At 41.2% G+C, this 24492-nt stretch overlaps 1 protein-coding gene across 1 annotated transcript; it reads right to left on the reverse strand.

Moving 5' to 3' along the window:
• Positions 1 to 451: 451 nt before the first annotated feature.
• utp20 (UTP20 small subunit processome component) lies at positions 452 to 24151 on the reverse strand. Its single transcript, XM_087787847.1, has 60 exons — positions 23994 to 24151; positions 23347 to 23427; positions 23214 to 23280; positions 22802 to 22934; positions 22547 to 22735; positions 22402 to 22483; positions 22193 to 22330; positions 21479 to 21634; positions 21249 to 21401; positions 21022 to 21156; positions 20868 to 20945; positions 20450 to 20616; positions 20231 to 20380; positions 20047 to 20135; positions 19817 to 19922; positions 19599 to 19749; positions 19223 to 19285; positions 18926 to 19090; positions 18559 to 18635; positions 18407 to 18486; positions 17879 to 18128; positions 16960 to 17127; positions 16756 to 16846; positions 15524 to 15609; positions 14816 to 14941; positions 14512 to 14678; positions 14236 to 14444; positions 13794 to 13937; positions 11132 to 11211; positions 10824 to 11059; positions 10584 to 10728; positions 10423 to 10510; positions 10102 to 10299; positions 9885 to 10037; positions 9453 to 9608; positions 9235 to 9375; positions 9033 to 9170; positions 8825 to 8964; positions 8676 to 8758; positions 6844 to 7136; positions 6615 to 6754; positions 6206 to 6362; positions 6039 to 6137; positions 5801 to 5968; positions 5572 to 5738; positions 5309 to 5456; positions 4792 to 4908; positions 4560 to 4730; positions 4362 to 4493; positions 3482 to 3592; positions 3274 to 3423; positions 3034 to 3216; positions 2230 to 2361; positions 2019 to 2151; positions 1731 to 1912; positions 1590 to 1661; positions 1256 to 1522; positions 1032 to 1158; positions 817 to 962; positions 452 to 748 (listed from the first exon to the last, which is right to left on the reverse strand). The coding sequence occupies exons 1-60, from the start codon at positions 24042 to 24044 to the stop codon at positions 593 to 595; spliced, it is 8361 nt and encodes a 2786-aa protein (XP_087643973.1). The 5' UTR covers positions 24045 to 24151; the 3' UTR covers positions 452 to 592.
• Positions 24152 to 24492: the final 341 nt, after the last annotated feature.

Consider the following 24492-nt stretch of genomic DNA (forward strand, 5'->3'; position numbering starts at 1 on the left):
CACCGCCAGGAAATCGCGAAGGTAGGCTGTACACTTTGACCCACGACGAAACTACTATGAAAGCTACAAGAGTCAGAACCCACAGTGATAATTTGATCTTTTATCTACTTTTAAAGTTTGAAAGGTGTTTTTTACGTGAACGTATGCCAGAGCAGATTTGCGACTTTTCTGACCTCGTCCCATTCATTCATTATGGGAAATGTATCGCAGGTCAATAAATATTCTGGTGAGAAAAATATCAGTGCGATCGTGCCGAATGTCGTGATGTATTTTTTGTTTGTATGCATTCAACGGTGCGGGGTGTGAGGATGAATAATAAGACAACCCCCAGGGAATAATAGTAGGCTGTGCTTAACAGCCCACTAATGAAAATAAACTTTAACTTGGTTAAATTATACTGAACATGTCAATAGTTTGCAAGTTTCGCCTTTAACTATTCCTTTATCCGGTCCAAGACTTCTGAGACCAAGATTTGAGTGGTGAGTAAAAATGTTTACTTACAAAACATGTACAGTTCATGATTGATACGAGTTCAGAAGCACAAAAGGTCAAATAAAGGTCACATGATTCCATGATGAGTTAGGTGACAAGGTCACATGACCATGGCCAGGTCCTTCAGAGCGTGGCTGCGCTGCTTCTTGGCCTTATAATTCGGACGCAGGAATTCTATCTTCCTCTTCTTGGCCTCAATCTTGTTCCGGTGCTTCTTCATCTTCTTCTTCGCAGCAATTTCGGGATTCGACACAGCCTTAGGGGAGACATCAGTCAGTGTGTGTTTGTTTAGTGGTTTGTTTAGATGTGGATTAGTTGTCGTACCTGTACAGCCCGCTGTTTCTTCCTGGCCGCTCGTCGGGCTGAAAACTCTTTCTTGACGGAGGAGAAGGCGAGAGAGAACTTCTGCAGACTCACGTGTCTCTTCAGGAGCTCGATCAGCTCGTGGGCCAGGTTCTTCAGGGTGGGATCTGAACACACACACATGTGAGTCGCTGTCTTCTCACTCCATGGTGCAGCTGTGGACGCCCGTCACTCACCCTGGTCAGCGTAGGTGCTGTCCAGCTCCCTGTAGAGCGGCACGATGATGGTGGTCAGGTACGGACTCAGTCTCTCGCTGCCAAGATCCACGGCCATCGCACCCAGAAACTTGAACACACACGTTCTCTGTGGAGCACGCAAGTCTTGAGCGAGGAACTCATACCTTTCACACGTATTCACCAGACTAGTGGTCAGAGGTGGTACTACAGTAGAGGTCTCTGACCTTGAGTGGCACTTTGGGAGTGTCGGCCGCCTCTCGTTTGGCCAAGTGTGACAGTTTCTTCATGAGGTGCAGAAGCGACACTGGCCTGTCATCTCGATTGTCTCCTTTCTCCTCCTTCTCCTCTTCCTCCTCCTCCACTTCCTCTTCTTCTTCTTTCTCCTCCTCCTCCTCCATCTTCTCTTCCTCTTCTTCCACAGAGCTTGTGACTTCAGACTCGGGCGACAAGAGGTGGATGACTTTGCCCACGAACAGCATGTTTTTGACCACCTGCAGAGCAGAACAGCGTCAGACTGACCTTCTCTGGACGTTAGGAAAGTATCTGGAACCTTCTGACCTGCTCGCCTGAGGCAGTGTCCAGGAACTTGGACCGCAGCTGGTGGTAGAAGGACCAGGAGAGCTCTTGCATCTGCAGAACAGGGACTGTGAGAGAAGCAACAGGTATGGTCTCGTGACCTTCATAAGAGGCTTAGGTGACCTTCTGGTCCAGCTGCTCGCTGAGGAACGTCGTCACCACGGGCCGCTCAGAGGTGCCACCGTTTCCTTGCCACGCAGAGACCAGCTCCTCTGCCTTGTGAGCGGCGAACATGAGCCCGAAGAGCTGAGACGCCGTCAGCCAAACCCAACAGTGAGGGTAGCGAAGGTGAGACTCCACGTGACCTGCAAACACACGACTGTCTGAGTCTGTGGGGTCACATATGGCACTTTCTTGGGGTAGTGTGCGAGCTTGTGCTAGTGTGTGCGAGTGCATGCGAGTGTGCGTTACCCCAGATCTTAGTGAGAGTCTCTCGTGGCTCCTCCATCTCCATCAGTCGACAGTGTTGACAGAGTTTGATGAGCAGATTGAGGAAGCTGAAGAGTAGACGGTCGGATCCTCGTTCATCCTTCTCCTCCCATATCTGAGAGAGAGAGAGAGAGCGAGAGAGAGAGACGGGTCACATGACAATTGAACCGTCGCACTTAACGTTAGGTCTCACCTCCTGGTAGTTGTCGGGGTGAATCTGTTTCTCCACCACAGGCAGAAGATTGTCCAGACGACTGGAGAACTTCTCCTCTTCCACCTCCACGAACAGACCACACACCTGCACGCCGAGCCGCCGCAGAGAAGCCTGCACCAATGAGGAGCAGCGTTTTACTCATCTTAAGTTAGGAGAACTGAGTTCTAAGATTAAAGTATCGAATTATATCAAATAAAACAGGATTAAAAATGAATAAACAGGAGTTAAAACCATGCAAAACAAAGTTAAAATTAAAGATGAAATGTATTATTAATCTCAAGTAATTGGGTATAAATATTATTTTTTTTTATTAAGATTTCAATTAACAGTAACTCATTTTTAAGATGAACAACATGAATCCGTTTTAAAAAACAAGTTTTGAAAATAGTGAAGAAATATCTAAAATGTTAAGATACAAGAATAAAAAAAAAAAACCGTCTGAATAAACATAAAAGATTTAAAGCTGAAATCATGTGAAACTATTATTATTTAGGTTAGTCAGCTTTTGAGTAAATATTTAAATGACAAATAGAGATTAAAATCTTAATTATTAGGTTAAAAATATCAGACAGAGAAATAAATAACAGTTGTAAAAATCTGTATAAACTCTATATGGAATGTAGGCTTCAGATTGTATTAAAGGAGCTATTGTAAGTATTCTTAATAAAAACTATTTCAAAAACATACAGAAAGTGTTGAGATTAAGTGCCATGAATGTAAGGGTCAGTCAATATGGTGTGAAGATGTAGGTCATCATGTCAGGAACCAGATCTGCTGCTTCACCTTCTCTGCGTTGATCCAGGTGTTGACGAGGGTGAACAGGGTGTTCAGGTGGTTGGGGTCCATTTTGGTTAGCAGGGATTTGATGGCCATGGCGGCCATTTTCTTGCAGCGTGCGGAGTCGTCGTTGACCATGGAAAGAGCGAGCGGGGCGAAGAAGAGTCCGCTGTTCTGCAGCAGCAGGCTCTGGAACGAGAAAAAACAGGTCATGTGATGCTGAGGTTCTAGCTAGTATGACCTCACCTGAGGAAAAGTCTGGAAGATGAACACCAGCATCTCTAGCGTGGACTCTCGGCCCGTGTCGTGCTCGTAAGTGAGCTGAGCCAAGATGAAGTCCAGGTGGTTGCGCAGCTTCTTGCCAAGAGGGTAGTCCAGGAGGTATCTGAGGTAGATCTGCAACACACATGAACTTCCTGTTTACCTGCACGAGGAGCTGCCGTCTGACGCTCACCTGTCTGCAGTGGACTCTGATCATGGAGTTGCTGCCATTGATTGACAGTTTGGCCACTTTCTTCATCAGCTCCTCCATCTCAGGGACCACCAGTTTCCTGGAGAGGATGGCCTGAGGAGAGGAACAACCTTTCTACTTTAGTGACAAATATAATGTTTGAAATATGTCACAGTAAGTAAGTAAGCTTCATTTATTTGTTCAGTGCCTTTCACAGGCACCTAGAAAACAAAACATAAAAAACATACAAACTTTAAAAGGCAAAGACAACCCAGTGATACACATAGTTGCTCCGGGATAATTAAGAAAGCCTGCACAAATAAGAGAGTCTTAAGATGCTTTAGATGAGTCAGCAGACTCACGACAGAGAGTTGATGGTTCAGCGTCTCTTGTAAGCTACACTCCTGATTATATTGCAAAGAAATGAAGCTACTATTTTTTTTATGTGAAAAAATATTTAATAAAAATATTTAAGCAACAACGCATGATATTGTTTTGTATTCTAAACATTAATTTAGATACTTATCCAAGACTCTACACTAAGAATGTACATAAAATGGTTATTTAATTTTTTACTATACACTATTTGGATATTATTCTCATCTCTTTTAACTCAACCCTTCCATTTTGATTAAATTAATTAAATTAATAATACAATTGAATGTTTATAAAAATTTAAAATATGTAAATTGGAACCACTTTGATTAAAAGAAGAAACCTTTTAGAATAATACGTTTATATTTTTATAATTAATAATATTTATTTTTATTTTATTAATTTATTATATTTTTTTATAATAATTTAATAAGAATCTGCAACGTTGAATTCTTCTTATTACATTTTCAAAGTGCAGCGAAAGGAAACTGAATGGTTTTATTGTTACCTTGAGAAGGCCAAAGGCAGTGGCCTGCCTGGACTGGTCATAGATGTCCTCCTCAGCGTATCCCAGCAGCACTTGCAGCTGCTTCTCTGAGATCTTGTTGCTCTTGATGTTGCCCACCAACACAGTGATGGCCTGCAGACACACAAGTCAGCCACTCTCACGCCTTCAGTCCAAAATCTAAAGAGGTTCTGTGAAGACCTTGAAGCAGTTCTGGACCAGCTGGTAGTTCTCCCCGCGGGCCGCTCCCGCTTTGGAGTAGTCCTTGAGCAAGACGAAGAGTTGCCCCGTCAGCCTGGCAGCGTTCTGCTCCATGGCGGGCAGAGGGAACTTGAGTAGCCAGGTGAAGGCGACCAGAGCCTCCGTGATCACCTGTAACTCATCATATATAATTTCTGAAGGTTGACCTTCAAGTGCCTTTGTGAAACCCAACCTTGACGTGCATGGAGTCCAGACAGTCCAGCAGAAGAAGCACAAATGGATCCAACATCTGGAGAGTCATCGGTTCTGAAGATGTCACTTTGCCTTTTTTCAGACTGAAGTGAAGAAGCTGACGACATAAAAGACTTGCGTTAGCCGACTCAGCATGTTTGACTCATGACTCAGAATCTTTAACACTTTCAGACATTTGAAATATTTGCATATATTCTCCCTTTACAAACCTAATTATATAAAGTATCATTTATAACATTTAACTGCATGTATTATGACAGCAAATGTATTATGAGAATTTTATTTACACAAGTTGAGAATAATAACCAAAAATGTTTGTTTATATTACTAAAATCTACTGAAAATCCAAAATAAATATTATGTTATTTGCGATCATAAATGTTTTAATTGGTCAAAAATATAATTCAAACCAATATGAATACACGTTAATAACTTTAACTGCTTTTTATAATAACTCTTACAGGCTTGATTGTTAATGTCATAAAGTTCAAACTGACCTTCAGTCCCGAGTCCACCAGGATGTGCATGTTAGTCCGGCAGCTGACGAGAGCTTTCTTGCCCCCCCTAGTGGGCGTGGGTGGGAGCAGCAGACAACTGGGAGGGGGCAGCCGTGGGTCTGGAGGTGGTTTTGCTTTGGACTTGTCCCTAAAATCACAATTAACAAAGTTAGGTGTGCATGTCTGTTCGTATGTGCATGTGTACAGGTGTGTGTGTGTGTGTGTGTGTGTGTATGTAAAGATGTGTGTTCATGTGTGTGTACCGGTCTCCCTTGGTCAGCAGCGGCAGGCTCTCACTGACCAGCCCGTGGCTCAGCACCAGAATGTCCTGAGAGCTCAGTCCAGGGTTGATCAGGAGCCCCAGGATCACTCGACGCAGCACAGCTCCAACACGTGTGCAGACTTTGAGGCTGGACGTGGTCTCTAGGATCTAAACCCACAAGTTAGAGCTACATTCAGACACATCATGATCCTGGGAACAGCAACACTGACCTCCTTCAGAGGGAGGATAAGTTTGGTGACGGACTCCCGGCTGCAGAACTGGGCAAGCAGCTCGTACGAGTCCATGCTCTTGCTGTGTCGAGCCTCCATCAGCTTGCACACGATCCCCTGCACCTCCTTCTCCTCCGCCACAGCCCCGAACAGCTCGTTGTTGAAGATCTGACCACAACAAACCCAGATTGTCACAGACATTCTAGACATCAAAGGCACTGCTTGGAGCAGTTCTTACGTCGATGAGCATGTTCATGCACGGGTCAAGGTCGCCACTCTTCAGGGTCGGACTGAGCGCCAAGATGAGCTGGTAGACGGTGAAGGTCAGCACGTGGACCTGGAGAAGACAGAGCCTGTTGAGTTCTGGAGTATCGGGCTGGATCTGCTGTATGGGTCCTGGTTCACCTGGTAACCTTTGACCAGAACACTCTGCATCTCTTTGAGCAGGTAGTGAAGGAACCTGCAGCCCAGAGTCTCCATGATCTTCACCAGGGTCCCCCGTGCCACGTCACGGATCTCTTGGAAGCGATTCTTCAGCATCACACATACCTTGATCAGGATTCTGGAGAGAATAAGATGAAAAGGGGAAAAAAATAAACTTAAGGAAAAAAACCCACAACTAACTTTCTTCTTCTTAATAAAAAAAAAAAAAAAAATCAGATTTGAACTGGATTTAAAAACACATAGAACATCAAGATACACATTTCAGGGTAAATTCAAACAGGGGCTAAAGCTAATCCCAGCTACAAAGGGAAAGAGGGATAAGGAACATAGTTTCTTCCGGGTAGCACAGCGCAGAGGCTTGCAGGCTTACCCGGGCAGGTTGGCCTCCATGATGTTAGGAGGCAGCGTCTGCATCAGTTTGACCATAGCGAAGGCGATGGGGATCCTGAGCACCTCCTCGTCCTTGACATTCTTCGACTTCATCACCTTGTGCTCCTCGTCTCGTTGAACCTGAAATGTGTTTAAAGAGAGTAAACGATCATTAAGTAAGTTTAAGCATTAGAGCTAATGTAGAGCAAACAAAAACGATTCAAAGTTACCTTTGCATCGAGACACTTTTGCAGCCGGGGCAACACGTTGCCATTGACCGTGGTGTTGATGTTGCTAATGAGCAACTCAAGCTGATCTTTGGTCTGTGGAAGTCCGCTGGACACCAAGAGTTTAGGAGTGGACAACTTCTTGACTGAAGGCACTGGTGCTTTTTTTACGACTTCCGCTTCGTCCACAGCTTCTGCCACCACTTCCATGTGTTCTTCTTCATCATCATCTTCATCTAACGCATCAGGTTCTTCTGCCTCCTCCGTTTCGTCAACCTCTATAGAGATGGCTCCAGCTGAACAAAGATGATACATTTCACTTATGCGAGAAGGAGGAGCTACACGTACATGTAGAAAAAAAAGGATCTTCATTGTAATAAAAAACACAAACTTAAAAAATAAATAAAGTGGTATGCAAAAGTTTGGGCACCCCTTAGGAAAATCACTGCATCGGTTTGACACTTGCTGAGCTTTTGAAGCAGCAACTTAATTCATTTTTATTTTAACTTAAATAATTCCATTAATATTTAGTAGAGCCTCCTTTTGCTGCACGAAACAACCTGTAGACGCCTCCTATAGCCACAGACCAGTCCCTGAAGTCTGGCAGGTGGTATTTTGGCCCATTCCTCCATACAAAACGCCCACAGTTCAGTCAGGTTTCTTGGCTTCCGTGCTTCCAGCTTCAAATCAATCCATACATTTTCAATAATGTTAAGGTCTCGGGGGTCTGGGATGGCCATTCCAGAAGATTGTACTTGTGCTTCTGCATGAATTCCTTGGTGGATTTTGAACAGTGCTTAGGATCATTGTCCTGCGGAAAAATCCAACCTCGGCGTACCTTCAACTTTGTGACCGATTCTTGAACATGCTTGTTCAATCTATCTGCCGATACCAAGAGGAATTTCACCAAATTTCACAGTAGGCTATAGGTTCTTCTCATGGAAATTATGCATACCTCCTCTTGCTCTGAGCAAATAACTCTTTTCTAAAATGCTTCTGGCTTGTCAAGATGTACTTTTGCATGACTCCATGATCCAATGAGATTTTCCTGGTGCAAAGTACGCTGGATTGGATGAACAACTAAACCATCAGTAGCCAGATGTTCTTGTAGTTCTCTGGAGGTGGTCTGTGGCTTGTCTGTGACCATTCTGACCATCCTCTCTCGCCTTTGCCTTTCATGTATTTTTGGTCTACCACATCTTTCCTTCACAAGGACTGTTCTTGTGGTCTGTGCATTTCTGCACTACATTTCTGACTGTGGAGACTGACATTCCAAACCTTCTTGATCATTTCTTGTACCCTTCTCTTAATTCATGATAATGAATGATCTTAGTTTTTAGGTCAGTGGAGAGTTGTTTAGATGCCCCCATGTTGTCTAAAAAAGAATCTAGGACAAGCACAGACAGCAATTATCTCAGTTAAACAGCCCTTTTTCATAAATGGTTCCACCTGTAATTAAAGCTCTCACAAGCTATTCAAAGCAATTTTGTGCCATCAGCTATAAATCCCTACACGTCTTGAAATAAATGTGATTAAAAGGGGGCCCAAACTTTTGCATACATACCATTTCTTTACATTTAATTTTATTATAATAAAACTATGTAAGGCAACGCTTAGAATTTTGGTCTGGAAAACACTCAAATGTCTCCAGATCTTTAGGAAATCAAATCTTGTTGCTGTGATCTTCTTTTATAAAGTTAGAGCAAATTATCATAAAATCTTAAGAGCGGTGCCCAAACGTTTGCATACCATCGGAAATTGAAATAAGACACAAGGACAAAATACAACTTAACAGTTGCTGCTCATGAGATCAAAGGGAGGACCTGGACACTCACCCTCTCTGGCCTTTGCTTCCTCCATCTCTTGGGTGAGGGTCTGGTGATCGAAGTGGAACGCGTCCAGGACCGTCAGCAGTAAACTGGGGACAGAAAACTCTTTGGAGTCAGATGCCGAGGATGTGAGGCGCTTATACCAGTGGTCTCACCTGACAGCCAGTTTCTGCTCCACCTGTGACGTCTGCAGGATGTGGACAAAGTGTTTGAGGTAGAACAGGTACTTGGACCAGTTCATTCTGCGACACACGGCACCCACCACCTCCACTGATGCAGAGATCATGTTCTCGTGCTGGAGAGTGACAAAATGAGAATGTCAGAGGGCAACATGGCTACATATGAACAGTAACTGGTCGGCACCTTCAGCATCTTCTCATCCATCAAAGCGGTCAGAGCGTAAGGAATGATGTAGTTCTGGAGGGAACGTGGGGATAACCTCACGGTTCCTTCTATCAGTTGCTTGGCCAGTTTCCTCAGAGCACGACCACGACGGTGAATCTGAAAGGAAGGTTTGAGAGTGTGAGTGACCTGCTTAACCAGCGGTTACTGTTAAGCTTCTTACCTGGATGTGTTTCATGTGCTCGAAGAAGTCGGACTCTGGGTCAGTGTAGTTGGTGAGTTGAACCAGGTCCCGGAACTCCTTCCTATCCGGGAAGGTCTTCACCAAACATGCCAGGACGCTGGTATACTCGTTCTGGACGCTCTAAAGCAAAAGAAGAGAGGAGACACAAATGTGAGGCTTTAATATTATAAATAACACTTTATTTTGGTGCAACTTACCTCCGTCTTGCTGCGGAGCCCTTTGTGCACGGCGTCCAGGATGGTGTGTTGGATCACGTCCTTGTAGATCTGTTCTCCAGCCTGGAGCTCAGCCAGCTGGGTGATGACAGCTGATAGACACAGGGTGGCGTTGTCTGATAGGGACATGTCTGTGATCTGGAACCAGGTATTCAAGAATTAAGACACTGTTTAAATATACAGAACAATAGTATTAAAACAGGTAATAATTTAAAGAGAACATTTTCAAAATGCATCTGAAATCACAACAGTGGAAAAGTAAGATTTAGACACTGAAATAGTGTTACATTTATAACTAAATAATTTTTGAAAAACTCAAATATAACAAATTGAACTGATAAAAAATGTAAAAAAAAAAATGAAGAGATAAGTTGAAGTGAAAAGAAATCAAAAGCGCTGAGAAGCTGGACTGACCTCGTAGGTGTGGAAGCAGTTGTGCAAGAGGCAGAAGATAAAGTCCAGGTCCAGAGTCTTCATCTCCTTCACTCTCTTGGCGGCGTCTTGGAAAGCTATGAGCCGAACATCAAAGTGGATCTCGTCCAAGTGGCGCGAGTCGAAGGCGTTGAGCTGAGATTTAAAGGGAACGTAAGAACTCTCCCTCTATCGACAATGTTTCATTTGGATTCAGTACCTTAGTAGCCATTGAAGTGATGTATTCAAGAGAAGGATTAAGGTCTGACATCGTCTGGAAGACGTTGATCAGAGCCTGGCGAGGAAGTTTTTCATGAATGATGTTCAAGAGTTTGCTCAGAGGTCGCAGGAAGGTGGACGGCTGCTCGCACTCATGCAGCAGATTCTGAATCGTCGCCAGGACGTCGATTTCTGTCTCCTGGAGTCAAAACAAGTTTGTATATAACAAAAATGTTGATAAAGTTGAAAAGAAAAGGATTCAATGAGGGGTTTTAAGAGATACAAACATGATTTTGGGTCTAATCTTGGATAGCAATCTTACCGGAGGATTCTTTCCTCTCTGCAGGTACGGCAGCAGGAGTCGGATAAGAACCAAACTCTCCTTGTTATCACTCACAAGCCGGCTGATCCTGCGACAGGTTTGGACGTATTGATTGACAGATGTCATGGATGTGATTAATAAATGCTAGCATGTCCACTTACTTGGAGAGGATGTTAAGTTCTTTGGACACCTCAACTCTGAACTTCCTTCTCCTGAGTCGGTCAATGTTCTGCACCACGCCGCTGAAGTACTGCAGCAGCGTGGAGATGTAAGGCAGCAGCAGCGACGAGCCTTGAGTCAGCGAGTCTGAGGAGCGCCGGCGCAAGAGTTAGCATTCGCTAGGAGCTCAAGCTGGAATCCAAAAAAAGTATATGATGCGACATGCCAAACAACTTCCTTACCTGCTGACACCAGACCGCCCTCTGCTGGCCGAGGAAATATGCAGTCATTGGGCACAAGCTCCACCTCGGTCTCTGATGGGACAAAGTCTGCAGTGGATGTCAGAGACACGGTAATGTTCATCACCATGGTGACAGTGGCAGTGGAGGTGTTCTTGGCAGAGAGCAGAGCGAAGACGTTGAGAAGGATGTCACACTCAGGATGGTCCGGCTTCTGTTTGGCCAACAGGGGGAAGTACCTGAAGCATACAAAGCACAATAAAACTAAACACCAGGGAAACAAATTGCTCAAAAAGGAGTGAGAACCAGACCTGTTAGTCTTCGCCCAGACGTGGATCAGCTTGAGCAGAGGGGTCGGGGAGTACGGGCTCTCAGTGGGGAGGCGGCACACCTGCGGAATATTGATCAGGCAGGTTTAACAAGCTGATAAACACCAAAATGGTATGTCAACCAGAAATCACTTTAACTTCCAATCTTAACACGGCTCCTGTGAAGTACCATGTTCTTCTTGGTGACTTGAAACTACTTAGTTTTGAGGGACTTTTTGATAGCAAGTGAACCCCGTCAGGTACAGTTGAGAAACGAAATCAGAGGGACACAAACTACTGGCTTCCTGGGGAAAGAATACACTTTCAAATCAAAAAGTATATTAATTAATTAATTATGATATAAAAACTTCCCATACCTATTAGGGCCATGTATTGGCAAGAATCTTGCGAAATGATACGTATCAGAATACATGTGTGATGATACGATATATTGCGATACTGTAGGACAACGATATATTGTTTATTGTCTTATTGTCACCTCTTCAGCCAAGATTGTCCCATCTATTCCAGTGTATCCCACTTTTTCTCCCTCTATCCTTTTTTCACAAAATTGATGGCTTAATATCAGATTTTATTTGGAATAAAAAACATCCACGAAAACAAAGACAATTCCTCCAGAGACCTAAAGAGATGGGTGGGCTAGCCTTACTAACTTTCTTATTTTATTACTGGGCCGCCAATATAAGAATCCTAAATGATATGCTTAAGAGTAAAAACTATAATTTCCCCCACTGGATGGTTAACACTTGAGGCCAAATCTGTTGAACCAACTTCTTTAAAAGCCCTGGTACAGACCCCTTTACTCTCTGCTACATCTCCATAATATGGGGATAATATGGTTATGGTGAAAGATTCATTAAAGGTCTGGGGTCAATTTAAGCAATACTTTAGTCTTAAATTCTCCTCCGTTCATGCCGTTAGTTGCAAACCATGCTTATTCTCCCTCTTTACTGGACAGTGGCTTCTCGGTGTAGCAAAGCTCGGGCATCAAGACAATAAAAGACTTGTTAATTGGCGGCATTTTTGCATCTTTCCAGCAACTCTGCAACACCTTTTCGCTTTCAAGGCAGAACTTTTTTAGAAACTTGCAAGTTCGCAGTTTTGTTCAGAAAGCAGTGCCTACGTTTCCAAACCTCCCAATTTCCACAAGCTTGGACAAGTTTTTAACACCTGTCTCACAAACTAAAAAACTAATTTCACACCATTATAGTCTAATTGGTCTATTACAAGACAACTCTTCGAGTTCTATTAGACCACTCTGGGAGCAAGACCTGGGTATGGTTCTGAGAAGATTTGGACTGAAATTTTGAGACGGGTACACAAGTCATCTATTTGTGCTAGACATTGTATAATTTAATGTAAAATATGACACCATGCCCAAGGTGAGACTTGCAAAAATGTATGATGGTAGTTCTCCAATTTGGGACAGATGAAACCAAGCCCCTGCCAATCTGATACATTTGTTCTGGCTCTGTCCGACCCTTCGACCGTTTTTGGCAGACATTTTCAACACCGTTTCCCAGGTTTTTGGAGAGAGTACGTCACCGAACCCATTATCTGCTCTGTTTGGGATCTCGTCTTCACCTTCTCTTTCTTCCTCCAGATATTATAGCTTTTGTGACTCTTCTTTCTAGGAGATTAATTATTTTAAAATGGAAGTGTGTCAGCCCCCCTTCGTTTTCTCATTGGGTGAGAGATGTTTTACATTTCTTAAAAATAAGGTACCCTCTTCATCAATCATCCAACAAATTCGAGAGAATATGGAGCGCCTTCTTTAACTTTCTAAAACAAATTAACATTTCAAATATTCCAGATTAGGTTGATTAGGAAACAGAAAGGTGGGTGAGTGGTTATGTTGCAGAGGTACTGGGGTTTATGTGTGAACAGATTTTACTACTGGTGTTTTGTTTTTTTATTTTATATATTTTTTTGTTTGTTTTAATTGCTGTGCTGTGCATGGCTTTACATCTATTGCCTGGGTCACTGGGATCATCGCGATTGTTCACAATGTACTACATTGTACATCTTTAATTTATTTGTTTTGTGAAAATTGAACACTTGAAATGTTTACAGTGATATTGTAAATGTTCTTTCCTGTAAAATTGAATAAAAAAAGGGTGGAAAAATAAAAAGAAACAAAACCTCTCCTGGCTTTTACAGCAAAGAAAATGGCAAATGCTTTCTAATCAAATGTGAAAGTGCTTCTCAAAATATGAACAAAAAATGTAAACTTATATGAACAATACACAATGAAGTGCATTAACAGGCTCAAAAAACCTGAAGCAACAAGCAATATCCAGTATCTGTCAGTGCTTAATTTAACTTAAAGCCAAAATGAGTCCAAACATCAGCTGTAAAAACTGCTGGAGCCTGGTGTGTCATTTCTTTTTCACTCATTGCTGCCATTTCATTTTTGTTGTTATTTTGGCACGGAGGAATGTCAACGAATTTCTTTTAATAATAATAATTTATAAATATAAATATACAGTATATGAAATATATAAAAAAAGGAATCATCTGATCTGTGATCAACCATTTTAAAAGTAAGTTAGTAAACAGTGTAATGAGTAAACAAAACTTATATTTTCTTACACCCTTAACACCCATTACTAAAGACCAGAATTATCCATCGGTTGGCACAAACCTGGGGCCAGACCACTGCCTGAAAGACGCCATCCAGTTCATCTGGACTGTAGTTGTAGGTGTCAAAGTTTGCAAAGAAGTCCAGTATCCGGAGAATTCCCAGACGTCTTAGATTTTTCAGGTGACTGACGCATCGGCCTCGTACCTACAGACAAAAGATATTGTTTAGATATTCAAGCTGCAAGTCAGATGTGGCCCTTATGGCACAAAACTAATTAACAATATAAAATGCATTTAGAAAACGTATTTATTATTGAAATAGAATATTTTTTTAGTTTTAATAATGACATTAGGAAATTATATATATATATATATATATATATTTAAAATAGTTTCCTTTTTTTTTTCGGTCGCCCCTCACAGCCGTCGAGTATATAATGTGGCCCCTTAAGAACCCCAATCGCCCTGCGCTCATCAAGTCATCGGCTCCATTCGTGTGTCACCTGATCTCGTTGGTCCAGAATGGAGGACACCGAGGCCGTGGTGCACAGAAGGATCTGCAGAACTTTGGACAAGTAGCCGTCGATCAGGTGACCCAGTTTCTTAATGACCACGTCGATGATGTTCAGAAGGCTCTGCTGGCGGCTGAGCGGCAGAACCGAGTTCAGCTGGGTCTCCTGGACAGCTTTCTGGACTGCAGACAGACAGGAGCCTAAAGGGACGGAAACGTCAAGGGTGAATAAGTCCACCTCTTGATGTCACAATGATTAGGTCCAGACCTTGAGCGTGGTGGCTGACGGGCTCCAGCAGGAGGTCGATGAACATTCCAAGCTCCTCAGACTGACAGCCTGCCAGGAAGCGAAGGATGATTGAGGAACGAAAGGAGGTGTTGGACTTCCCCTGGAACTTGCTGCCTCCTTTAGAGCGCAGACGGCCGTACAGAATTCTAACGAGAAAGTTCATGTTTTAGTTTAAAAGTCCGATGATTTTTCATCATCATGTTTCAGAAGACTAATACAAGTCAACTGTTGTTTGGAGAGGTTTTGTAGCAGAATATAAGAATCTCAGATGAAGGTAACAAACCTCATGAGCAGCGGGATGAGTGTGGCTCGGTGTGAAGCATCAACAACTCCAATTTCCTCAGATATGTTGAAATGGATGATTTCATCTCGGATGGTTTTATCAGACAAGAGACGATGAAGATTCTCCCTGAGATCACAAACAGACCAGCAGAACTTGTAGGTTAGAGTTCACCAAATAAGGACAGTTTGTATAAGAAATCAGTGTGAAATGGTATTTTGTTAACAATAATTGTTCATGTACATTTAATTTCATAAAGTTTATAAGTTTCATAAGGTTTCCATGCATTTGAAACACCCAAAAAGCATGTGTTGTTATTCGACATTATTTTAATGTCTGATTTATTTGCTGTAAATCTCCCAAACTGTCTAGATTTGGTTCCCTTAATTCAACTCCCTTAATTCAAATTATGGGTGATCTTGTGACAGGAGATGAGACTTTAAGTCACCTGGTTCTGGTCATTGTTTCTTTGGTGCCAAACTAGGAGTATCCTGTCTTTTCATATTGTTAAGTCTACAAGTGCTCAGTGTAACTGCTTCTAGTCTCAGACATGCCGTCTAGTCGAACAAAGACTCACTCACTACCATCCGTAACATGAACTCTTCAAATATTTATCTGTCAGCGGATTCTTTTTTTTCTTTTTCGGAGCAACAGCAACATGATAGCTGAATAAAAGTCTGATTAAAGGGCAATATCTTTCATCAGTCTTACTTGTAGGGCGTGATGTGCGGGTCTTTGTAGGTGAGGAGACACGCCAAGGCGACTTGCTGGATCTGACTGTCCTGGTGACAGAGCAGCTGAAAACAGACATTTGATTTAACATTCCTGTTTTTTAGCAACTTTGCGAGCTCAAGTTGCTGAGGTTTAATTGAAAAGAAATGTAACATTCTACTTACTCTGTGACTGATTATTGTTTAATTTACAATTATCATAGATTAGCTTATAGCTCATGTTAGGGCTAGGAGCTAACAAGAAAGAAATTAAATAAAACTAATCTCTTGCTCTCAGAGAGTACTTGTTTAAACATAGTGATGATCTTAGAGGCATTTTAAGTTCAAATTCTCAATCAGAATCAATAGTATTGCAAATTATTCATAAAAAAAATAAAAAAAACAAATACAATGGCATTGAAAGATAGTCTATGTCTGTTTATCCAATCTAACTCATTACTCATGTTATTATTTTTCTCAAGAGTAAAGTCTACACCGTCACATTTTCAAATGCATGTATATATACACTGTGTTCCAAATTGTATTTTTCTCAGATTTTCCTATATATTCACAGTCAGCATCATTTTCAACTCATCAACTGTTATTTAATGAATAAGAATGTTATTGAACAAAACGCCAAACAACAACTGTATTTAAAAAAACTTAAAAAGCACTGTTTCCAAATTATTACGCACAACAGAGTTTTATAACATTATATGGGTTGTTATTAACTGAAAATGCTTATTTTTTAAATTTGCAACATAAGGAGGTCATAGTTACTAAAATCAAAAGCTATTTGAATCAAAATCATCTTAACACGTCAAGTTACATAACAGCTTCACAATATTTTGCATCCATTGACCTTGTGATTTTTTTCGACAGTTTCTGCTTGAATTTCTTTGCAGGGTGTCAGAATAGCCTCCCGGAGCTGCTGTTTGGATTTGAAATGCCTCCCACTCTCTTAAATTATATGTTCATATGCTTAATAATGTGGAACGCCCTTCATAAGTAGTTTTTCCTTAATTGGGATCAATCTCAGACTTATTGGTCACATGTGTCTGAGGTTGATTTCAGTGATCCAAAGAGATCCTGGGACACAATACCATCCATGAGTTTAATTGAAAAACAAAAAAATAAATCTTTATAACACTTTATTACAATTTGCGTAATAATTTGGAACACAGTGTGTGTGTGTGTGTATATATATACACACAGATGTACAAAAATAAATACCTGGTTGTAGAGATCATAGAGTTGGCCCTCCAGGCACAGAGAACGTGGATTTGAGAACTTGGCAAAAACCTTTAGGTGAGCAATCAACTGTCTGGAAAAAGGGGGGAAGGAGTCAGCTTTCCAAGAATAAACTTGCTCCATTTTAAATAAAAACCCTGTTCATTATAACCACTTAAATCTTTTTTTTTTTTGTTCATGTCGTACCTGGTGGCGCTTCCTCTTGTCTGCTTCTTGTTCTGCTGCCCCTCAGCCTCCTCTTCCTCCTTGTCCTCTTCATCAACATCTATCATAGATTCCTCCAGTGCTGGCTCGCTCCTCTTCCTCACGTCTTCAGTCGGCGCCACCAATAGGTCAGCGGTGAAATACTCATTTCTGGTAAAATAGCAGTGTGTAAGCAAATTCAAAACGTACAATAATTTTAAACTAGTTTATATTGCATCAAAACTTAAAATGTTCAATTTATTTATTAGAATCTCGTCAGTTGACATGCATCTGTGGTTAACATACAGTATACAATTTTCTACTGAAGATTATACAATAGAGGAAGAAAGAAGAATATTCTTATACCAATTTGTAGATTTTAAATTCGAAAAAAGAATAAATTATTGAACTCAATTTTTCAACCTCAAATAAATTCAACTTTTCAATATAGAAATTATGAAATTCAATTTTTTTTTTAATAATCATAATTTGATGCTTGAAAAAATCTTTGTGATGTTATATTCAAATATTCTGGTGCGACTGATCCTTCCGTAGCTTTGATTCTGGTATAATTAATGCCGTCATCAAAAGTTAATGTTGATTTTTTTTGTGTTGTTACGAATTGTTAAGAATATGCATTAGTATAATTGGAAGTCATAGATTACCATATTCACAAACATAGTAAGGGTAATTTAAATGATAAAAAAATAAAATAATAATGTAAACTATCAAACAAAAAAATTATGTACAGTATAGTACTTTTACAAAGGTAAAAATTGAAAAAGTAAAGTAGAATGTTTTATGGCTTAGATGAGTTTTAAATACATTTAACTTATATCAAAGACAAATATTTAAGGAAAACAGAAACATTGACGAAGATATGGAAACACATAAAGCATCATTACTGTGAGATTTCACCTACTTGACGTAACGCAGCAGTAGCGGACTCAACTCTCGACTACGAGGTTCTACGCGGTCAGGGAACTCGGCCATGGCTTGCCACATGAGGCAGCGGAAGTTTGGAAAGTCCGTCCTTTCCTCGCCCGTCAAGGTTTTCTGCTCTAAGAAGAGCACTCCAACATCTCCACTGGTGAGAATATCACAGCCTGGCTCCTTTAGAGGTTCCCCTTCTTCTTCTTCTTCCTCATCTTGGTCCTTGCCCTGCTCGCTCTCTGCCAAACAAAAAAGAGTATATTCTTCTGTAGTTCACCTTTGGGATAGTAGAGCAAGCCTCCACAACTGTAACCCATCTAATTACTCAAAATTCAAATTTGCAACAAAAGGATAAAAAAATTGATAGAAAAGCAACAAAATCTAGAAAAATGTTTCTCTTTTTTTCCAACCAGCTCTCTATTGCCAGGTTGTCCCAAGTAGGCTCGGCCCGTTTGTTTAGATAACTTTTGAAAAGGTTCTTAAACACAGAACTCTTAGACATTTTAAGTTCTCTTACCAATGATTTTTGCAATCAAGTCCAAGTTCTCATGATAAACTGCCCAGAAGTCTTTGTTCTCCATCCCAGTGGCGTAGCTCCTGAAAACATCGTCAACATTTTCTCAGTCTCCCGACAAAAGGGTAAAAGTTCGGTCAGGAGATCAAATTTACTTGAGAAGCTCGATAACTGGATCCCATAGATGCCTGAAGTTGATGTAAAACATGGACATGAGATATCGCAGAGGAACCTGAGAGTTTTAGAGCAAAAACATTATTTAGACATGAACAGCAACTTTTTCTAGCTCAAATTCAGAAAAAGGAACTTTGTTAAAGGGCAACTAAAGTGAAGCCTAACTCTACTATAAGAGCATATTTTAAATGGAAAGATCCACCATCAATAATCCCTTTTTTTTTAAATATCATCATAAATTATTATTATTAACAATGTGGTTTTCATATAGAATTGGATATTTTCCATTAAAGCCAATGATCTTGGGTCTCTATAATGAACATCAGAAGAGCAGGAGCCAACAGTCACCTGTTGGAAGGATGCTTGAGGACTTTGTGGCAGGCTTCTCTGGACCAGGTCAAACCTGAGCTTCCTCAGATGAAGCAGTTTCTCTCTGTAATCCTGGACCGTCGCCGGCACCATCTCAGCCTGAAGACACGCAGCGAACACGGACTGGACCTCCATCTCCTCAGACTTTATAAGAACAAGTCAAGGATGAAACATGGTGACACATTTTAAAGCCATTAAATATTGAACGAAAGCAATATTTAAATATAAATATAAAAATTACAACATAAAAAGAGTACTCATGTCATCAACAAGTACCTCCATCTGTACTGAAAGTTGTGGCTTAAAATGAGAGAGTATCCTCAGAGTCAGCAGCCTGATCTGGAGGACAGTTAAAAGAAAGGTTGAATATTAGTTGCACATGAAGTTGCACAAGAGAAAACATTGAATATATTTTTTAAATACACCTTTTGTTGTCGAAAGAATGTTTGAAATATATTTTTTAATTAAAATGCATTTTCATTTAAACTAATTTCGATATTTTGAAGAACAATATCCATGCATAATTAAACAATTCAAACATTAATAGGTTAGTAAACGAATGATCAGATCACTGCCATGTAAACATAAAACAATATTATAACCATCAGTTTAAAATGATTCAGACTTAAAGAACCAAGTTCAGTAAAGGCACCTTGGATATGTTGGAGGACAGGTTCCTGTGCAGCATCTGGTGGACATCCAACAGTGCATCGTGGGTAAGATGTTCAGAGACTCCGCTGAGTGACAGGCGAGTGTAGTAGAGGTCAGCAAAGAGCAGCGCCGACACCTCAGAGGGAAAGTTCCTGAGAATCAACAGTAGAGTTGTCAGTACGTTTCTCTCACATGAGATGAAGATCCAGTCACACATACCTCAGGAGGCACACCACCTTCTCCATAGGAACCAGAGGGAGTAGCTGCATGGAGGCATCAAGGGTCAGGAGGCAGCTGAGCGCCTGTGTGGCCACGAACAAACCAGCTAGAAAACGGTGAAAAAGAAAAGTGACAAAAGGTCAACAACCAGTAATCAGAGACCTCTTTTAGTGGTTTGAGATCTATAGTCAAACATTGATTTTTCTGTAGAGAAACTGGAAAAAGTGAACCTTTTTCCATCTTCTTTGATTCCAATTCTTCCAGGAGGTAAATTAGGAAAGTGGTGACAGCAGGAACTGAAGTGGCAGCAGCCAGAGGCCTAACAAGACAAAGAAAATATTAATGAATACAATTAAATAACCAGTTATTGCCATTATCTTCACCAATGCTTAAATATTCAAGTATCTTAAGTACCTGAGATGGGGCAGCAGCACCAGAGCAGTCCAGGGCAGGGAAAGGTCTGTGATCAAATCTTCTGGGACTTGAATAAATGACATGACCTGATCTGGTACTGAGTGCTCGAATGCCCCGGTGTTCTGTGGACCATCTTTAGTAGTGGGCCACCTACAGGGCCAGGAAAGGTAAGATTCTTGTGTGGAAATGAGTAAATGTTGATGAGGTTCTGTGGCTCACCCTGCGAACAGAAGCGGGTAGGTTTCATATGCCATGGAGCCGTCAGAAGGGGGCGGGGCTTTGTTCAGGATCAGCTGGACCAGAACCTCAAGGCTGCAGTTACGTGATGCAAGGTCGTCTTGTGCAAGCAGACCAGTGATGAAGCGTAGCAGAGAGGGAAGGAACAGCTGGGGAGAGGAGAGGATGAGCTTAAGACGAGGATAAACAGAGAAGCCGGTGGAAGCTGGTGTAAGATCTTATCGCACTTCACTCATGAACTCTAGATTTTTTCACCAAGATACATCTTGAAATATCTCATTACATTTTTGTTAATATCTTACCGTTATTGTTCTCATACATTTGTGTGAATTTGTGAAGTTTCATTATACATTCAATTTTAAAAGTTACTAGACATTCTAAAAAAGTTTTGTTTCACTACCTGCTCGAAGTCCCTCATGGTGAATAATTCTTTAGTGAACTCCAGAATTAAATCTTGGCCCACCGTGCCGCTGAACACCTAAAGAAAAGACCAGGAATATAAAACAGTGTTTTTTATGAAGCTTAATGTGACTTCATATGCTAGGTCTGCTCACCGCCAGGATCAGCTCCTGCACCAGAGTTTTCGGCAGATTAACGGTCACCCCGAGCAGCAATGAGGAGCTGATCTGAAGCACGAGCCGGGAGCACGGAGGAGGGAGATGTGAGCTCTGAATCAGTTGCAGCAATAACTGGTGAGGATACGTGAAGGTCAAAGGTCAAATTAGAGTTCAAAATTAGACAAAATTCAAAGTTCGGAGTCAAGGTTAAGGTTTTTTCAGACCTGCTGGACCATATCTGGTTTTGTGATCTTCGCTCCCTCTCTGTGAGACACCAGTGTGTGCAGGATGAAAAGTAGTCTCTCCAGCTGCTGGGCAGCTTCCTCAGACTCGCCTCCATGACAGTCCACTACCACAAGTACCTCAGACACACAGGCCTGGAGACACAAACATGACGTTGACTCAAACACAGATAAAAGACATGAAATGGCAATCAAACGGTTTCAATCCTGACCTGAAGAGATTCCCAGAAAACCAGAAAGTTCTCTCTGTACACGTGGTTAGCAGCAGCCTGGGCGGTCTGGTCCAGTGCGTCTCTAACCGTGTCCCAGGGAAGACTCAGTCCTGGGCTGGTGGTCGTTCCGAGCATCCGCAGAAATTTTTTGAGTGCCTGAGTAGAACAAAATGAGTCTTCAATTTGTTTCAAGTATCAACTTATCGATGGATCCAGAAACAACAGACAGAGGGTGACAGTAAATCTCTAAACATCTACAGTACATTTGGATTTTATGCTGTGAATTTTTAAGTTTAATGACAAGATACAGGCCCTCTATTGTTACACATGCAAATTACGGGAACAACTACAACACGCTCACAAATACATCAACAACACAACAACAATATAGCACACACGCATTAATACTTTAAGTTGCAAAAAGAAAACATTAAACACATTTTCTACTAAAGAAATTTTAATTTACAGACAACAGAAGATAACAAAAATAAACATATATGAAAACCCACGTAAGGAAGACACATTAGGCAAACAATCTCACAAGTACATACATATTTAAAATATGGTAAATTAAAAACTAAACAATAGAAAGCCCAGGAGGGTATGAACACAAATCTGCACAAACACAGACAAATAAATTGTATCAAAGTGTATATATAGTAAACAGACACGCACAACAAGTACTCATCACAAACAAACGTATAATATACTCACAGTGGTGGCACAGGAGTGGAACATGTGTTGGACTCCTTTACACATCTCGAACAGAAGCCGTCCCGTTCCCTCTGCCTTGTCCGGGTGCTGCTCAAGGTCCGAGAAGACCAGGGTCAGCAGGGCATCCAGATCTGGAACCTGGCAGGAGCAGACTTCAGTTATGCAAACATTTAAAGAACAGAAGAACTATCCAGAGACCAGACACTCACCTTCCTCATGAGGAAGGAGAAACTCTCAGCAGCAAAGTTCCGGATGTGCTCCTTCTTGTGGGACAGCAGGGAGCTGTACAGGCTGAAGAAGAGCAGTTACATTCTCAAGCCATTTCCTGTAATACCTGCAGCATTGCACACTCACCAGTAGATGTTGCTCATGTCCTTCAACATCACCCTCCACAAGTACTTGTACAGGTAAGACAGACAAGAGAAGGCCCACTCCAGAAGATCGGTATCTGCTGTGTCCAGCAATGATGTGATCAGCAGGAAGAAGTCAGGGAAGTGAGGATAGAAGTCCGTCTGCAGGTCTCTGGCTAGTTGCACCACCAGACTGAAGAAAGACACACGTCAAGTTTATTTCTGATAAATGCACATCATGATCTTCTGGTAGACTTACTTGAGAAGTGGCTCATAGGCCATGCTGTTCTTGATCGCAAGATGTGTCTTCAGGCTCTCCACTATAGACTTCTGATGAAAGACCAGCATGTTGAAGGACTGACTCTTGTTGAAAACCTCCTTCAGGAATGTGGCTGGAGGACAGAAGCAACCGTTAGTGGGGAAAAAGCTGCATCAAAGCAGCGCTAGCTCACTTCATCCAAGTTGACCGTGATTAAAACATAATTTGGAATTAAATGACATTCACATGTTAGCTTTAACCTGAACTTGTACAACACAGTAATGACTAATAATACCTGTCTGCTCATTTGTGAGCCAGAATACCTTTTGGCACAGCAGTTACATTTGAAAGTTGACTTTTCAAAAAACACAGATTTAAAAGGACATTGTGTTTCGTGGGAACATATACTCACTGAAGTTTTCCGTCAGGTTGAGGTCTCGCCATTTTATTAGTCCTTCATAGAAGTATGTTTCTACATCCTAAACAACAACAATATACAAGTTGTTTACAAACAAACATGTGATTTATAACTTTTTTTTTAATACCTCAGCATATGCACCAGTTCTGTCAATCCGATGAATGACGTCAATGTTGACATTGGAAAGTCGTTCAGAAAACGTGCGAAACTGAAAAAAATAATTTTACATGGTTACAATTACATGTTCAAAATAGTACTGCTTAAATGGTTTATCAGAAAATTATATTACGGTTTAATTCTGCTAAAATGAAATATATATATATATATGTTGTGAATTTGGAAATCAGACAGTCGGAGAATTTTAAAAGTTTCCTTCCTTCGCCGTTGCTCCCCCTTACGGATGGAATGGATCCATCGGTGTCAAGCCCCAAGTCTAATTGTTATGTTCCTGTTCTGACGGTTACCAGGGTACCGTTATCAACTGGCATGCCGATGGTTATGAAACAGGGAGGTTCCTCTCGCTGACCTCGGATCCTTCGGTGCAGTGTCGGGGCTGAGTCGCAATTTTCGTGTGTGTGTGTACCTCAGTAGTTTTCCACAAACAGAATGTTGCATAGTATTGCAGTTATATAAGCATAGCACGTATAACACATTTGTATGAATAAATTAAAGAATATCCCCTTTAATGATTAAGACCCGCACATGTATTTTACTCATTAAATATATATAAACAGAAGAGCTGTGTTTTAAACATGCTTGTATTCGAGCACTCACCCGGTATTTATTCTCCGATTTATGATACGAAGACTTAGATTTGACCTTCATCTTTGATCCGTGGCTTGGTTTGCGATTACAATTATCCTTCAAATGCTGATTAGAGAGTTTAACATGTTAAAACTAAAGAGTGTTTGGACACATGTTCATATCAGAGAGCGGCCATGCTGGTTCAAGGCATCATGGGAAGTCCACGTGAGAACAGCAAATCAAGAAGGTTTACCTCCTTTACTTCCGCGTTCGTCGAGCTGCAACTTTCTTCCGGTTTCGTTTTAAACTACTTTTGTTTAAATAAGGCAGATCATGTGTTTATTTAAGTATCTCTTAAATGTATCTTTGACCTCTATTGTACTCAGTATGTGTATGTTTGTACAAAACTATCTTTTAATGGAAATATTTACATTATAAATTATTTTTAAGCACAGCCCACTGAAAACGCTTCGTTTTGTCTGATCGTGTGGAGATTAACTCTTTTTCACTCCAATCACAACCACTTACT

The sequence above is a fragment of the Callionymus lyra genome, chromosome 3 (genome assembly GCF_982586985.1).
Source record: "Callionymus lyra chromosome 3, fCalLyr1.hap1.1, whole genome shotgun sequence".
NCBI classification, from domain to species: Eukaryota; Metazoa; Chordata; class Actinopteri; order Syngnathiformes; family Callionymidae; genus Callionymus; species Callionymus lyra.